At 39.7% G+C, this 17,166-nt stretch overlaps 1 protein-coding gene across 1 annotated transcript in view; it reads left to right on the top strand.

The window, feature by feature from the left end:
* The window catches only part of KIAA1432 (KIAA1432 ortholog), a 96,651-nt gene that overhangs the window by 31,336 nt on the left and 48,149 nt on the right, over positions 1-17,166 (top strand). Inside the window, 1 exon segment of the mRNA XM_006903579.1 lies at positions 10,805-10,884. Within this exon segment, the coding sequence (XP_006903641.1) occupies positions 10,805-10,884 (80 nt within the window).

Genomic DNA, 17,166 nt, shown 5'->3' with positions numbered 1-17,166 from the left:
TCTTTCAGTAAGTTTAAGTGAAGGCTCAGATCTGCTATCTCATGTTGGTGTCCAGTTTTTCATTGGGCTGTTGTTTCCAGTCTGACTGCAGCAGAAATCTGACCTGGGAAGAACATGAGATGTGCTCCCTGTCTCTTCTTTATTGCTGGTAGTGAAATCCCCCCAGCTCCCGGCTTCTGCCACTGAACCTGCTCAGTTTGAATCTGGCAGAATAATGAAACTAACCAAACCTCTCATAAATATAAATAGACTAACATGCACTGTTTGCATGTTCTCACCTGGCCATGTGGCAAAGTCAAGAGCAGTGGCCTAGGAAAGCCATTTTGAACAATAAACCTACTAAACCACAGGTGCCAACTTAATAGTGTTGACAGAACAACCCTTTTATGTGATATGTATGTAGTAAAGTTATTTGCACAATAATTAAATCTAGCTGTTTTTTCTGTTTTCCTGTTACTGCTGTTAAACGTTTTACATAAGAAGGTCTCTAATCCCATACAAACTTAGCAGTGGATATTTGGTACTCAAACATCAGTTTTAGTCATGTTTTCTGAGACCCTAATGCAAGCAGAAAGGAAATTCCCATATTTCAAAGTCTCTTATGCAACTGAAGAGCTTCCTCTTAACCTTCAATTAGCAGTGATTAATCTGCAGTGCACTGCTTGATAAAGCAAATGCCAAGAGTATCGAAGAACTCTACAAACAAATGCATTCCAAATGCTGAATATATCCACTTAAAATAATCCAGTCATACAGATATTAATATTTGACAGTAGCTATGTGAAAATGTAAAATTTCATTACAAACCAGTATTGCAACCTTAATTCTGGATTCCTGTGATAATCATAATATGCTATCAGTTGTTGTTGTTGTTATGTGCCATCGAGTCGCTTGCGACTCATTGCGACCCTATGTACAACAGCCCTAAACTCCGCTCTGTCCTGTGCCAATTGCACTGTCTCTGACACACCCATCCCAATTATCCCAGTCACTGAATCAACCCACCTCATAGAGGGCCTTTCTCTCCTGCGCTGTCCCTCCACCCTCCCAAGCATGATGTCCCTCTCCAAGGACCGGTCTCTCCTCACAACATGTCCAAAGTATGTTAGACGGAGCCTCAGAATCCTTGCCTCCAAGGAGCCACCCAGTTTAACCCTTTCCAGGACGAATCTGTTTGTTTTCCTAGCAGTTCATGGTATTCTCAATACTCTTCTCCAGCACCACAGCTCAAAGGCATCAATTCTCCTTCTATCCTCCTTGGTCATTGTCCAACTCTCTGATGCATAACAAGTGATTGCAAAGACCATGGCCTGTATCAGACGCGCCTTGGTCTCCAGAGAGACACCATTGCTCTTCAGTACTTTGGAGAGGTCCCTAACAGCAGACTTTCCCATGGCAATGTGCCTTTTAATTTCCTGGCTGCTGATGCCAAGACTGTTGACTATGGAGCCAAGCAAGCTAAAGCTGTGTACAATCTCAATCTCTTCACCGTCCATCCTGATGCTGCCAATTGGTCCAGTGGTGAGAATCTTTGTCTTCTTGACATTGAGCCTCAATCCATATTGTAGGCTGCAGTCCTTGACACTCTGCAGCAGGTGCTTCAGGTCCTCCTCAGTTTCAGCAAGCAGGGTTGTGTCATCTGCATAACGCAGATTGTTGATAAATCGTCCACCAATCTTGACCCCACATTTCTCCTCATAGAGCCCAGCCTCCCGGATAATCTGTTCTGCATATAGGTTGAAAAGGTATGGAGATAGGATGCATCCCTGGTGTACGCCCTTCCCAATTTTGAACCATGCAGTATTAACTGAGAAAATTTTGTATTTGATTTTATGGTAGGGAAACTAACCTTGAACCCAATTGAGTGAAGGTGTTAACCCTGTATATAGTGCTCCATTATCCTTAGATTTATATTGTAAAAAGGTGGTAAACTGTTATTGCTACAATTGTATTTAGAATTTTGTTATTAAACTGTATGGAAATTTATTTTCTTTCTTGTTTATATGAGTAGCTACATCATATCCTTGATTTTGCCTCTGGCCCCAAAAGCCTAAAATACTGCTTTCTTTTTCATAAAATATTTTCTAATATGTATCCAATAAAACATTTCTTGAAACTAAATTCTGGTGGGGGAAATAAATAAATATTTATAGGTGCCAAGAGTTTTTTCATTTGATCTTATTGTTTTATAAATAGGTAACAGGATATACAAATAATGAGAAATGTTGTCACATCCTTTTCAACAGTTACACATTTAGCTTCAAAAAAGAGGGGTTTTTTAATTACTTTTTATATTTATTTTATTTTATTATTTTTTGGTATACCGTCAAATCATACTTGACTGGTATTGGAGGAGATTGCCCCTCCTTCTCCAGCAGAGCATGTGGTGGGGAAAAAAGGGGGTTTTTTAGCACCTCTGAAAAAGTTTACATGCTGTTACCTTGAATGATAAAGTCCAGCTAAGAAGTGTTTCATTTGTGACCATTCAGTATTTAGAACCATATTATCTTATTTTTCTGGTGATTTTTTTTTTCCCTTTCATTTTTGTTCCACACAAAATATCCTTTAACCAAACTGCTGTTTTCAACATTGTTTTGGAGTAGTCCCAGAAAATGGCAGTGTTTGCTCACTAGTCATCTGTGCGAGATGAGTGAGCATCAATGACTTGAGATGACTGTGGTTTATACCCTAGATGACAGGTGGATGCTGATGGCAGTTAAGTAGGGGAAGCATTTACAGAGGAACAGGTTTATGAACGAGGATAGGAATATCTGGATTAGGTTCATGCGTCAGTTGGAGGTCATGGTTGAAAATGGAAACACAGAGGAGGGCCCTGAAAGGAAAATAACTCTAGGTGATATGCACTGGCTCGACAGACAGGGGTGAAATACTTTTGTTTGTAGTGGTCTCATTAAAAACCCAGTAGAGTAGTGTATAGGTGTATTTTATTTCTTTTTCACTTCTCAGCTCTTTGGATGATCAGTAAAGTTATTTTTACATAGAAAATACAGCTTTTGCATACAACATAATAATTATGGTTGCCAATTTTAGAAATAAAATTTCTAGCTACCTGTGTTGTTACATTCTGAAATGGAAGACACTCTACAAAACTAGAATGTCTTATTTAATGTTTAAGTTAGCATTTTATACGTAATACAGCCTCTCTGTGGCTAGATCTATAACCTACAGATCTAGGAAAAAAAGGATGGATTCTGAGGGATTCTAAGTGCAAAATAATGTGCTTTAATTAAAGTTGGGGCTTTTGTCTTAATTTGGTTTCAGATATTGCCTTCTGCCATTATAAAACTATTAACTGTCATATTTAATTAGAAAAGTTATTATTAGTTGGAACTCTGGTGGCCTAGAGGCAAGAAGCTGTGCTGCAATCCCAAAGGCATGCAGTTCGAGGCCATGGGCTGCTCCCCCATAGAACTATGGGCAGTCTCCTCCGTGTGGTTAATTGTCTCTGAAAACCTGCCAGAGGGTCAGCTGTGGGTCAGTTCTGACTCAGTGGTATACAGCAGCAACAACAACGACAACAACATTCTTAGTTACATTTTCCTAAGACATATTGATGGAGAAAGGTTATATACATTCTTTTTAATGAATACACGGCCAAATTATTTTTAGAAAAAATACTCTGAAAGTTCCCAGCATCACTGTCAATGTTCTTAGAGTTCCTGATTCTACTGGAATGCCCAGGTTAGACTAGTGAAAATGGCTTTGGAATCCATTTACCTCATTGTGAAACTTGGCATATTTTCAGTGATTTTTGGCTCTCTGCACTTTTTATCATCTCCAGATTGCCCTTTTTTATCCAGTTTCCAAAAGCATTGTCCTTTGTATGTGCTCTTTACTCCTAATAGTTGCTCTTAACCGTGAATGTTAATTATAAATGATAATTACTGTTTGTAAGTATTTCAGGTACCTGATATAGATTGTCTGCTCATTACATTTTTGTTTCTTATCTAAACTTCTTTGTTTAAATGTTTATGGTCTGTCTTCTGTCTCCAACACACCTAGAGTATCTGTCCGTGTCAACTTACTGTCCTGTTTATTGGAGTTTTGATGTCAAGGTCATTCTCTGGCATATATTCGGTGTCTCATATTAAAGAACAGATGAACCAAGGGCCAGTAGCCTAATCAAGGATGTCCTTTTTTCATATACGGTTTTGTATCCTTTGCTTTCCAGTCTTCTTCATTGAAAACCTGGTTCTCATCTCATCATCTTCCCTTACCAGGCAGGCTGGTCTTTGGCGCAGAATTATTTTTCTCTTTATGAGTAAAATTCCGTATTTTCTGTATGCTATCTGTAGACATGCATCTTATTAAATTGCGCACCCCAAACCGAGCAGGGGATTCTTCTAGTATTTCCTAAACTAATACTTGTTTTGTTATCTGCTCACTTTCCCCCGGAAACAGGATTTGCAAACTATTTGTCCTCATTTTTTTTCTTTTCCCAGTAATAGTTTTCCATATTATGAGATTGATACCATTTCGTTTTCTGGAACAAAGAGCTCAGGTCTCAAAAAAAAAATAGTCATCAGTTCTTTGTTAAATTTTTGGTTAGGAGGACTTGTAGCTCTGAAAAGTCCCTTCTGGTTGCATCTTGAAATTTTTTAGTCTTTTGTCTTGATTTTGTTCACATTCTTCTGTCTCTTCCATGTGGCTCATTCTTGTTGTGGTTGTTAGATGTCAGCGAGTCCGTTCACGCAGGTACACCAGCCTGAAACGCTGCCTGATCAGTGCCGCCCTCTCCTCGCTATCTCTGCTCTGTGGGCCCGCTGCTGTAGCCACTTGGGACCACACGTTTCCTTGCTTGATAGTCTGGTCTTCAGTCACCCTATTACTGAGCTCCTTCCGTCAGCGGCACTTGGCTGTGCTCTGTTAACCACCAAGAAGGTGGGCCTTTTGGGCAGGTCTCTTTGGCAGCGTAAACCAGGTTTTGGATCAGCCAGCGTTTGCAGAGGCCAGACAGCCCGTGCCCTTGTTCTGGGCTGAGGCTCAAGGCAGGTCTGTTGAGGCAGCATCTCTGAGTGGCAGGACCTTTAGCTGAAGGCTTTCTCAGCCTTTACGGTCTGGGAGTAAATGAGCTCAGCAGTGCTACCCAGCTCCAGGTCAGCTGAGGTTAGCGTGGTGATGTGGCAGCCTTGCTGTTGTCCACTTAGGGCAGCAGACACAGTCAGCCCTTCTGAGGGAAGTCACCAAGTCTGGATTTAGCTCATTTAGGGAGCTTTTTAATACTGTTCTGGCCCCGTGCAAAACTAACTTCTCCTCTGCCTCATCCCGATACCTGTTATCCCCAGAGAGAAGTCTGCAGGTCTTGGATGATCTCTGCCAGGCTCAGTCTGTAGGTCCTGAGAGGGGGAGGGACAGAGGAGGAGAGGCTGGGGACAGGAGCTCAGGCTTTCCCGTCTTCTTTCAACTAGAAACTAGAAGTAAACCTTTCTACCTGCTGCCAGACTCTTTTTTTTTTTTTTTGCTCCTGGCAAAAGACGTTATGCTTTTTAATGTTCACTTTTTACTTAAATAGTAAAAACTCATACATGTGGAGAACTATTAGTTATTTGGTAATAGTTTCAAAAGATGACTAGCTTATCTATTGGGCAAGAGAATCTTTGTATAGACATAAATTTTTTTTTTCTCTTGCGTAAATACTAAAGACTGGAATGACGAGATCATCAGGTAGGTATGTTTAACTTACTAAGAAACTGCTAATCTTTTTCCCAAAGTGATTGTACCATTTTCCATTCCTGGGAGTGATACGTGAAATCTTTCCTTTCTCTACATGTTTGCCATCACTAGTATGAGTTATCTTCCTAATTTTATCTAGTCTAATAGATACACAGTGATATCCCATAGTTTTAAAGTGGCATCCACTTCCTAAATAACATGCATCTGGAAACTCTGTGGACTTTGATAAACGTCGATAGTTGTAGAGGCTTCAGGCTCTTTGTTCATAGGGTCTCTATGAGTTCTGCTCGACTCGAAGGCAATCAACGACAACAGCAATGATTTGAGAAGGAACAAGCCTAGTGGACAAGGAATTGTGCTGCTAACCCAAAGGCTGGCAGCTGCTCTGGAAGAGGAGTGATTTACAACCTCTGACAACCTGCTGGAGAATCAACAGGGAGTTGCTTCCTGCTCAGAAGCAGTGAGGAGGGAGCATGCCGTAAGGGCACCTGACAGCAACAGCAGCATTAACTGTAGTTACAGTAGTGGGTGAAACGTACAGTGAGTGTGAGGAGGGTGGTCACTGTGCAGGAACCATTTCTAAGGCGTCTAACAACAGTGACTGAGAAACATCTTTTATTTGCCATGGAGAGGGCAGTGTGTTTTTAATAAATTAGATGTTAGGGGATGTTTTGTTTTGTTTTTAAAGGAACAAATGAAACCCAAAATTCACAGAAACAATAGAAGGAAAGCAATAAAATAGAAAACAGAAAGTAAAGCAAGCCTCCTTTTTTACTGAGCTTTATTAATTTGTTTCCTTCAAGGAATTTGTCTATTTCATCTAAATTGTCAAATTTATATTTATGTAACTCTTTACTTCCTAGTGTTTCAAGTTGGTTTTTTTTTTCCCTTTCTTTTGTAATCTGTCAGGTAGTTAAGTGTTGCTAAATCAGCTCTGAGTACAGAATAAACCTCCTGGTCCTGAGCCCTCCTCACAGCATCTGCTGTGCTCAAGCCCGTGGGTATAGTCACTTTGCTAATCCATCTCATTGGGGTTTTCTTTGTCACTGACCCTCTACTTTCCCAAGCATGATGGCCTTCTCCAAGCCTGATGGCCTTCTCCAGGGTCTGACTCATGATAACATGCTCAAAGTATTCGAGCTGAAGTCTCACCATCTTTATTTAATCTTTTGTTGTTGTTGATTGCCTTCAACTTTAGCACAACTCATAGTGACCCTCTAATCTTAGTACCCCAGTACTGAGGTAGTACCTTTCTAGAGTTACCATGGGAACACCTGAGTGTTCACCCCTTGACTGTTGTGCCAGGTGCCTCAGGAATTAGGAGTTTCATCAGTTACCGTGTGCAGCACCCTGCACTGCTCCCTTAACCGTCGTGGTCTTTCTCCCACATGGCGAGTCACGTGCGTGGACTCTTGGGTGTACTCTTTGTGTGGCTTTCATCTTTGTACTTTGTCATAGGGTTTCTAATGGAACAACCTGGGGAGAGGAAACATTATTAAAATGTGGCGTTAGGACAGGAAATGGAGCCCTCCAGAGGCTTTCTTTTGTCCTTTGTTTTTCATTCATTAGACAAATTGATTGAATTTTGCTGGGTGTGGAATGGGGGTGGCAAGAGTATGAGAGTTTTATGTGGGAAAGTTCTTGGGATTGCGTTCTCTGCATATTAAGGAGTAGGTAGCTGTATGCACAGTATTTGCAGGATATGGGGATAGAAAGGCCATCATAATACTGCATACTGACAGGTTTGGTATAATTATATTAACAAACTCATTTATTACCAAGCTTAAAAACTGTTCAGAGACAAGCAAGATTGTTGATTGGGTCAACAGTCAGTGGCAAATGACAGTGCGATCTGGACGTGGATGGCATTTAGTAACAGATGTTAAGTAAGCCAGGAGATAATCCTTGGAGTGCTTCTTTGTGTGTGTGTGTGTGTGTGTGTGTGTGTGTGTTTTGGGTTTTTTTTTTTTTGTGTGTGTGTGTGTTTTTATTGTATTATTTTTACATGTACCGTCAAATCAGATCTGACTGGTACAGGAGGAGATTACCCCCTCCTTCTCCAGCAGAGCGTCTGGTGGATTTGAACCCCATACCTCTGGGATTGCAGTGCAGCGTCTTGCCACTAAGCCACCAGAGCTCCCTAAGTAGTGCTTCTTGTTACATGCTGTCAAGTCAGAGCCAACGCATAGCTGAAAACCAAGATTCTCACCACTGGGCCAATTGGCAGCATGATAGATAGTGAAGATATTGAGATTGTTAACAGCTTTAGTTTGCATGGCTCCACAGTCAACATTCTTGGTATCAGCAGCCAGGAAATCAAAAGACTAATTGCATTGGGAAAGTCTGCTGTCAAGAACCTCTCCAGAGTACTAAAGAGCAACGACGTCAGTCTGGAGACTAAGGTGCACCCATAGTCTTTGTATTTACTTGCTATGCATCAGAAAGCTGGACAGGGACTAGGGATGATAGAAAAAGAATTGATGCCTTTGAGTTGTGGTGCTGGAGAAGAGTATTGAATATACCATGGACTGCCAGGAGAACAAACAGGTTCATCCTGGAGAGGGTGAAATCAGGCTGTTCCTTGGAGGCAAGGACTCTGAGGCTCCATCTGACATACTTGGGGCATGTTGCAAGGAGGGACCAGTCCTTGGAAAGGGACATGATGCTAGAAAGGGTGGATGAACAGTGCAAGAGAGGAAGACCCTCAATAAAATAGTCTGATTCAGTGACTGGGCTGATGAGGGCCGGTGTGTCAAAGACAATAAGGTTGGCACAGGATAGAGCAGGATTCAGGGCTCTTGTACATCGGGTCACTGTGAGTCATAAGGGATGTGACGGCACATAACAGCCACAACAAATGGCACAGGAAGAGATTGCCTTTCTCTCTCCCACAGAGTAGCTGGTGGAATTGAACCACGTGCCTTTGGATTGGCAGCACAAGTCCTTAATACTGAGCCATTCGAGCTTCCTGTAATTTCATCTGTTATAGAACTGCTAACCGTTGATGCAAAAACTTTATATTCTTCTTGATGCTATAGTGTAAGTGTTAAAGCATTTATTAAAGTCTGAGTATGTTACCATTTGATACTCTGAAATGGTGACCTTTGTCCTAAGTGATGGCTATTCCAGACAGCTTTTGTATGCTAATGTCTGAATACTAGGACATACTCCTTTACTTTTCTGGCCCAAATAAGGTAACAATCGAGCTTTAAAATTTAAACAGCTACTAATCTGTAGAGGGGTAATGTTATCTGTCCTAACTTTGTGGTTTGATTTGAAGCCATCTGCTTCTGATTTTGTTGTCTGTATTATGAGACCTAAATTATAAAGGCAGTTTATTTGAAAAATCTAAACAATTTTTATATCCCAGTATGTTGTACTTGAATCCTTAAGTGTATTATAAAATAGTGAACTTTATAGATAAGAAAACGAAATCTCCTGACTTTGAATGTGAGTGAGCTATTTCCTCTGTCATTCCTTAAGTGAAAAACAGGAAACCAGTACTGGAGAGAAATTTGAAACCTTGGGTAATTTTTTTCATCTTGCTTCATTTCAACTTTGAGTAAATACTCACCTGCCTTTACAATGATAGGAATTTAATATTAGTCTGATGTTGTATGGGCAGAGCACTTGCCATTTCTCTGTTTTGCTGGAAATAGCTGAGTATATTTATGTAAATATAAAAGGTTGGTTCAGCGACTCAAGTCCCTGCCATGTGCCCTGACCATATAACAGCACTGTTTGTTTTTAATACCAACTGGTATTTTTTAAATACTTTGTTAACTTGGTAAAAGGAGTCACTTTATGTTCAAATTTTAGAAATTCAGGGCTGGCTTTATTTTCCTTCTGAATGTAAGGATGCATTTGATTATAAATAAGAATCTAATTGGTTTATTTTTAAATATAAAAGATGATATAATAAGAAAGTTATAGTTCATAAACTTTTAATAGAGTCATTTGTGCTGTTATTGGGTAGCATTGTGGCCTTCAGATCTTTGAATAAATTATGAGTAAGGTCAGAATAAATTAGGGGAAAGGTCTGTTTTTTAAAACATTATTAAAAATAGTGTTTTTTTAAATTTTGCAAAATAGTCGTTATTACATTGAATATTTCTAAACAGTTTTTCGAATATAAATTTGATTTTTACCACATGCTTATGAATTATTTTTAATCTAAAAACTTTTCAAGATGGTTGATAAAAAAGTACCTTGTTTTATATAAGTAGACAGCAATTCTGCAAAGGAGTATTTTTATTTTCTTTCAAATTTTTTTGGTTGGTTTTCATATAGTAATTCTTTGGAATTTTATTTTATTCATGTACATTGTGTACTACACAATCATTCATATAAACTGGATCCCATATAATTAGTTACTATTGATCTATGCCTGTTATTAGACCACCTTTTTAAGGCCCTATTGAATCTTTCCCATTCCCTCTCTCTTCCCCCAGACTGCTCTCTAAACTCTGTTTTCCTACGGATTTCCACCCTTCCCTTTTCCCAACTCTTTCCCCTTTTGAACATTTGTATACATCTTACCAGTTATCTTTCTGTTTCTACAATAATGGTTTTATGCAGTATTTGTCCTTTGTCCAGCTGACTGAGTTCAGCATAATGTTATATAGTATTTTATGACATTATTGCTCCTTAGTGCTGTATAGTATTCCATTATGTGACTGTACTACAGTTTCTCAATCCATTTGTCTGTTGATGGACATTTGGGTTGTTTTTCTATTCTTGTTACTGTGAATAACATCACTATTAACGTAGGTGTACATATATCTCCATTTGTTTCTCAGTTTTTATTTCCTTGAGGTATATTCCTAGCTGTGTAATAGCTAGGTCCTATGGGATTTCTGTGTCAGATTTTTGAGAAAATGACAAACTGCCTTCCAGAAGGATTGTACCATTTTGCAGTCCTATCCGTAGTGCATAAGAGTTCCAGTTTAAAAAAAAAAAAAAAAGAGTTCCAGTTTCCCCACATCCTTAAAGGAGGATTCCTGAGAGTAGACTTTTCTCAATATAAGAATATAAAGATTAAAACTTGAGCTTATAGTTAATACTCTTACTCTTTAATATATGGTTAATGAAGAAAATTTCTCTTTTTCAGACAGCAAATGGCTACATCTTATTTTTTCTCATTACATCTGCAAGAGGAGACAAATACCTTTATGAACCTGTGTATCCCAAGTAAGTTTGACATTTTTCTTCTTTAATATTATCATACTTTATATTCAGAAAAATACAATTTTGTATTATCTGAAGTGATTTTAGTAAAACTAACCAGGATTTCCTGATAGAGTGTTTCCAAAAATTACCAGGTCTTTGTAGTTAGTTATTAAATAAAGAATTCTGTAATTAAAAACATTTTAGAACGGTTCGAATCCACCAGATGCTCTGCCGGAGAAGGAGGCGCAATATCCTCCTGTACCAGTCAGATCTGATTTGACGGTACACGCACACAAAATAATAAAATTAAAAAAAAAAAAACAAAAAAACATTTTAGAATTTTGGATGAGTGTACTATATTTCTTGATGGATAAATTCAGAATGACTTAACATACTCCAGGTTCCTAGGTTCCTTGAGTCTATTGTTAGGGGAATGAGGTTGGATCCTAGGAAGGAGCAGGCTGTTTCTGTTAGAAGAGAACAGTTACTATTACAATAGAAAAGGATGAGGGAATACATTCAAATACCGGCAATAGTGGGAAGGCTCACAAGTTAACTGTGGTCCAGCCATTTCCTAAAATAATATATGTTGTTGTTGTTGTTATGTGCCGTCGAGTCGCCTGCGACTCATAGCGACCCTATGTACAACAGCCCTAAACTCCGCTCTGCTGTCACATATCATGCTACCAAATAAACCAAACTTGCCGCCTCACATGGGTTCCAACTCTTTTTTTTTTTTTAAATTAAATTTTATTCGTTTTAATGAACATTTACAGAGATTTTGGGTTTGGGTTCCAACTCTTTAACAGCCTGCCACTAGGTCTCTCAGGCTCAAGGTCTTTATGGGAGGAGACAGCCAGTCTTTGATTGGAATCTCCCACCTGGCGTTTAGGTTCGCAGCACAGTGTGTAACCAGCTAAGACACAGGCTCTAAGTGATGTTTCAAAAAAAATACATTAACTTGAAAATTTGATCATGCTGTAATATTCTTTTGTTCTAGTATTACTGTTTTTATGGTTTCCTTTTTTTTAAAAATTAGTTTGCTTACAAAGTTTGTATACATTGTGTTTCACACTAGTCTTTATTCACATTGTATTTCAATCATTCCCATGCATTATGTTTTATAAAATTATTTATTTATTTATGTATTCATTCATTCATTCATTTTATGTGTGTACCGTCAAATTGGATCTGACTGGTACAGGAGGCGATTATTCCTCCTGCTTCAGCAGAGCATCTGGTGGATTTGAACCACGCATCTCTGGGATTGCAGTGCAGTTTCCTACCACTAGGCCACCAGAGCGCGCCATGTTTTATAAAATTAATTACCATTGGACCTTGACCATCATTAGTCTGTCTTTTCAGGTCCCCACTGGATCTGAGTGAAGAAATAAGTCACACAAAATTATATACGCCATATGACCACAACTGTGTAAAACAGTAGAAACCTGTGATCCAGATATTTGTAGTAAATCTGTGTGATAGAGCAACAGGGATTTCCCCCTTCTTTCAATTCTTCAGGTTTCCAAAATTTTGATACATACAGATTTGTTATTGTCGTTAGGTACCATTGAGTCAAGTACCACTCGTAGTGACCATCCTGCACCATCCTCACGCTTCTTGTCACACAAGAGCCCTTTGCAGTAGTCACCACGTCAGTCCACCTGGTTGAGGGTCTTTCTCTGCTTTGCCAGCCGTCCACCCTTCCCAGCATCATGTCCTTCTCCAAAGAACAGCCCCTCATAGTAACATGCCCAAAGTATGTGAGGGAAAGCCTCATCATTGTTGCCTCCAAAGAGCACTCGGGCTGCATCATTCCCAAGACGTAACCTGTTTGCTCTCTTGGATTTAGTGTGGTTTAAAGAAAAATCATCGTATTTGAAAAATCTAAAACCTTTTTGTCATACTGGAGCCATGACAGCAGTTGCACTGTTTAGTTTAGGCTTTCGGTAAAACTTGTTTCCTAAAATGGAAATAAAAATACCCCCTTCCTCAATTGTTAGGATTATACAAACTCTAGTTTTTTAAATCTAAACAGTGGCTCACATAGGGCTTGAAAAGATTAAAAATAAATTTGGTTTTGACAGTGATAACATTATCAATGTTATTGTTAACCTTTATGTAGTTTAGAATATTGCTGTAAGCATTTTCCTTTTCCCCATCAGGACCTTGTAAGTTACAGTTACTATGCAGACTGTGGCACAGAGAAGTAGCCTCTCAGTAGTCGCATGCTAACCAGCCCGCCACAACTCAGACAGCATGTCATAGTGCCTCGGTGTGTGTTCTCAGTTAGAAATGCTATGCTGCCTCAACCCTTTATAACACATCCAGTCACCTACTATTTGAGCTGTCAGGAATAGAAAAAGGAGGAGTGATCTGAGATGGCATATATTCTACTCCAATTCATAGCAACTCTGTACAACAGAACACATCCTGCCTGAACTTCCACCACCTTCATCATTTCCCCTGTGTATAAGCCCATGATTGCAGTCACTGTCAAGGCCTCTCATTCAGTGGCTTCTTTTTTTTTTTTTTTTTTTCACTGACCCACTACTTTTCCAAACACGATGGATGTCCTCCAGGGAACTGTTCTCTCCTGATAATATACCAAAGTAATTCCTTAGTATGCATCAGAGCTGGACAATGACTAATGATGATAGAAGAATTGATGCCTTTGAGTAGTGGTGCTGGAGAAGAGTATTGAATATACTGTGAACTGATAGGAGAACAAATAGGTTTGTCCTAGAGAGGGTGAAACCAGGCTGTTCCTTGGAGGCAGGAATTTTAAAGTTTCGTCTGATGTTACTTTGGAAGTGTTGCGAGGAAGGACCAGTCCTTGGAGAGGGATACCATGCTGTCCCTTCACCCTTCCAGTGCAAGAGTTGAAGACCCTGGATGAGATGGAGTGCCTCAGTGACTGGGGTAACGGAGGTAGGTGTGTCAGACACAGTAAGGTTGGCTCAGGAATAAGCAGGTTTCAGGGCTGTTGTACATAGGGTCGCTATGAGTCACAAGCGATTCGATGACACAAAATAACAACAACACGTGAGAAAGTCCTTGCCTCTGAAGAACATTCAGGCTGTACTTCTTCCAAGATAGATTTGCTTGTTCTTTTGTCAGTCTGGATTTATTCACTGTTCTTTGCCACCACCACAATGCAAAATGTCAGTTCTTCTTCAGTTTTCTTTATTCATTGTCCAACTTCAAAAACAGCATAATGGTGACTAATGGTTTATCCTCCTCGCCTCAAGCATAGAAGCACAGTGGTCTTGTTTCTCTCCCCCAGTCTTTAGAGTTCATCCTAGTATTTTCTGGAGCATCTCAGCTTGCCTGTATTGTGTGACTTCTCGGCCTCAGGCTGCACGTCATTTTCCATTTGCTCCACCTGAGAGTTCAGGTTGGATGTCCCATGGTCTTAAGTTTCCTACATGTTGTTTCCAATGCCTCCTGTGCATGTTGTATGTCTTCTTGAATGAATGAGTTCCTCAGAGGTCATTTAGTCTTTAGTCAATGGATTTCCCCCCCCTTTTTTTCTATTTAATTTTTTTTCTTATAGATTCTGTTTTCTACCAAAAGCTCTGGTGGCTAAATGGTAAAGAGTTGTATTGCCAGCCCAGTAGCACCCAGTTCTAATCCTCCAGCTGCTCTGTGGAGTAAAGATTGGAGAAAGAAAGTCTTCTCCCATGCAGTTTGCAGCCTTGGAAATTGACCTGGGGGTCAGCTATGAGTCGGTTCTAAGTCGACATAACAACATTCTATACTAAAATTCCTCTTCATACTAATTGCACAACCAAAGGGAAACAAGTTGAAGATATTCCTGGCTTCAGTGTTTTAGAATGTGTGAAAATAATGAAAGAAATTGTGCTGGGGTAAATCAGAGAGAATTTGTTCTTACAGCTGGAATACATTCACATGTTTATCTGTAAATGAATTTAGTATATCTTAAATGTGAAACTATCATACATAATTTCATTATAATAAAAGCTATTTGTGTATGCAACAATGAATGAATTTTTTTTTTTTTACATTTTTTGTGTGAGTGTACCGTCAAATCAGATCTGACTGGTACAGGAGGAGATTGTCCCTCCTTCCCCGGCAGAGCATCTCGTGGATTTGAACTGTGCGCCTCTGGGATTGTAGTTGCAGCTCCTTGCCACTAGGCCACCAGAGCTCCCCTGAATTTGTTTTTTTAAGTGAACTGTCGGGGCTAGGGAGGAAAATGTGCAACAATGAATGAATAAAAATCTAACTTTCTGTATGTTTTGTTTAAAATTAAAAAAAAAAAAAAAAAAGTCCCAAAGCAAAAATCTCTTTGTGTAATATGTCTTCATAATTCTCAGCTGCCTTTAAAGCAGAATAGTTTTCCTTCTGTCTTTGCTCCCCTGCTGTGTACTTCTTATAATTAAAGGAGCAGACTTACTGAAATCAGGACTCTCAGCTGTTATTGTACTGCCATAGTTGATAGATTTGATTGTCAGTATCAGTGATATAGATACTTTATTCTTCAGTGAATGTCACTACAGATGCACTGTCAAAGCTTTGCCTTCCTCTCCTCCCTCAGTGAACTCCATTAAATTGTGAGGCTTCTTACCAAACGCACCAGTGATATTCAGTGCCAGGTGGCGCAGAGGAAGAGAGTCACTCATCAAGGTTAGCAGTTTCTAGCTTTAGCACGGTTTACCCCTTCAACCATCCAGCTCCATACATTAAGTGACATAGACACCTACTAGAGCACATCACAGTTACAGGGGAAAAAATAGGGTGTGAATGTGTTTGTCCTCAGCATTTTTTTTCCTTTTTGCTAAGTTAGGAGCATTCATGTTTAGAGCATAAAATTTAATTACCACCCCTTAAAGTCCTACAGATTTTAAAAGTTATTCTAATAATATACTTTGTTCTAAGAACTTGACAAAGTATGGAATCTCTTTTAGCTTCTTAAGACATTGCATCTGTAGTTTGATTTCAGTGTGTATGTATTCTCTTAACGTACACACGTTATGTGTAACCTTTCACTGCTGGAGTTGGCATGATTCATGCAGCCATCGGCTTACATCACAGTTGCATGAGCAGTCACTAAGAAGACTGATGACTATGTCACTACACAGACTCTGGGCTGTGACAGCTGCTGAGATTGCTGGCCACACCTCTGTAACAGTAGGTTTGAGTGAGCAGAGCTGGTGAGGATGGTGCAGCATAGAGCAGGGTTCAGATCTGTTGTCCGTAGAGCTGCTGTGGTCCTAGTCAACTTGACAGCACCTCCTGACAACAGAAGCACTTGTTTACAAAGGTTATCTACATTGAGTTACATGATTAGCTGTTACGCAGAAACCTCCTCCTCATCCTCATCGTTTAATTGCTACTTCATTCTAAAAATATTATTGACAAAGGTTAAAAAATACTACTTATAAGATGGATTGATTCCGTCACTGGGGTAATAGGGATATGCATGTTTTAGTCAGTAAGATTGGCAAGGGCTAGAGCAGGGTTTAGGGCTGTTGTACATAGGGTCTCTATGAGTCAGGCGGCATATAACAACAACCACAAGATTGTAGCTAAAACATCAGAAAAATTGACAAAATCAGAAACAATAGAAACAGTGAAGAAGAAAATGACAGCACATGCTTGGAGTGCAGACAAAAACCACATGATGCCTAAATAAAAAACATTTTTAAATGGATCTCAAAGACTCAACACCACTTTTTTTCGTGGTGCTGCTAGGGCAACCAGCTGCTTCACCATGAACTTGACCATCTCCTTCGCAGCCACTGGTTGCCAGAAACTCTTTGAAGTGAATGATGACCGCAGACTTAGTATGTTTTATGAGAAGCAAATGGCCACAGAAGTTGTTACTGACCCTGGGTGATGAGTGGAAGGGATATGTCATCCAGTTCAGTGGTGGAAACGACAGTTTTTCCCTTGAAGCAGGATATCTTGACTCATGGCTGAGTTTGCCTGCTATGAGTAGGGGAAACCCCTGTTACAGGCCACAGAGAACTGGAGAGAGGAAATGTGTTGTGGATTCCAATTTGAGTGTTCTCAACTTGGTTATTATGAAGGGGAGAGAGATATCTCAGAACTGACTCATACTGTGTTGTCTGGGGCCCAAAAGAGCCAACAGAATTGGCAAACCCTTCACTCTTTCAAAGGAAAATGTCCATCACTATGTTATGAGAAAACCACTGAACAAAGAAAGGCAAAAAACCCACGACCAATGTGCCCAGGATTCAGCGTCGTGTCACTCCATATGACCTGCAAGAAACAGCACACTAAAAAGAATGAGGAGGAGGCTGAAGAGCACCCTAA

The sequence above is a fragment of the Elephantulus edwardii genome, unplaced genomic scaffold, assembly GCF_000299155.1.
Source record: "Elephantulus edwardii isolate Elephantulus edwardi_28Jun2011 unplaced genomic scaffold, EleEdw1.0 scaffold00014, whole genome shotgun sequence".
Taxonomy (NCBI): domain Eukaryota; kingdom Metazoa; phylum Chordata; class Mammalia; order Macroscelidea; family Macroscelididae; genus Elephantulus; species Elephantulus edwardii.
The sequence above is the reverse complement of the archived record's forward strand: the minus strand, read 5'-3'. Positions and strand labels throughout refer to the sequence as shown.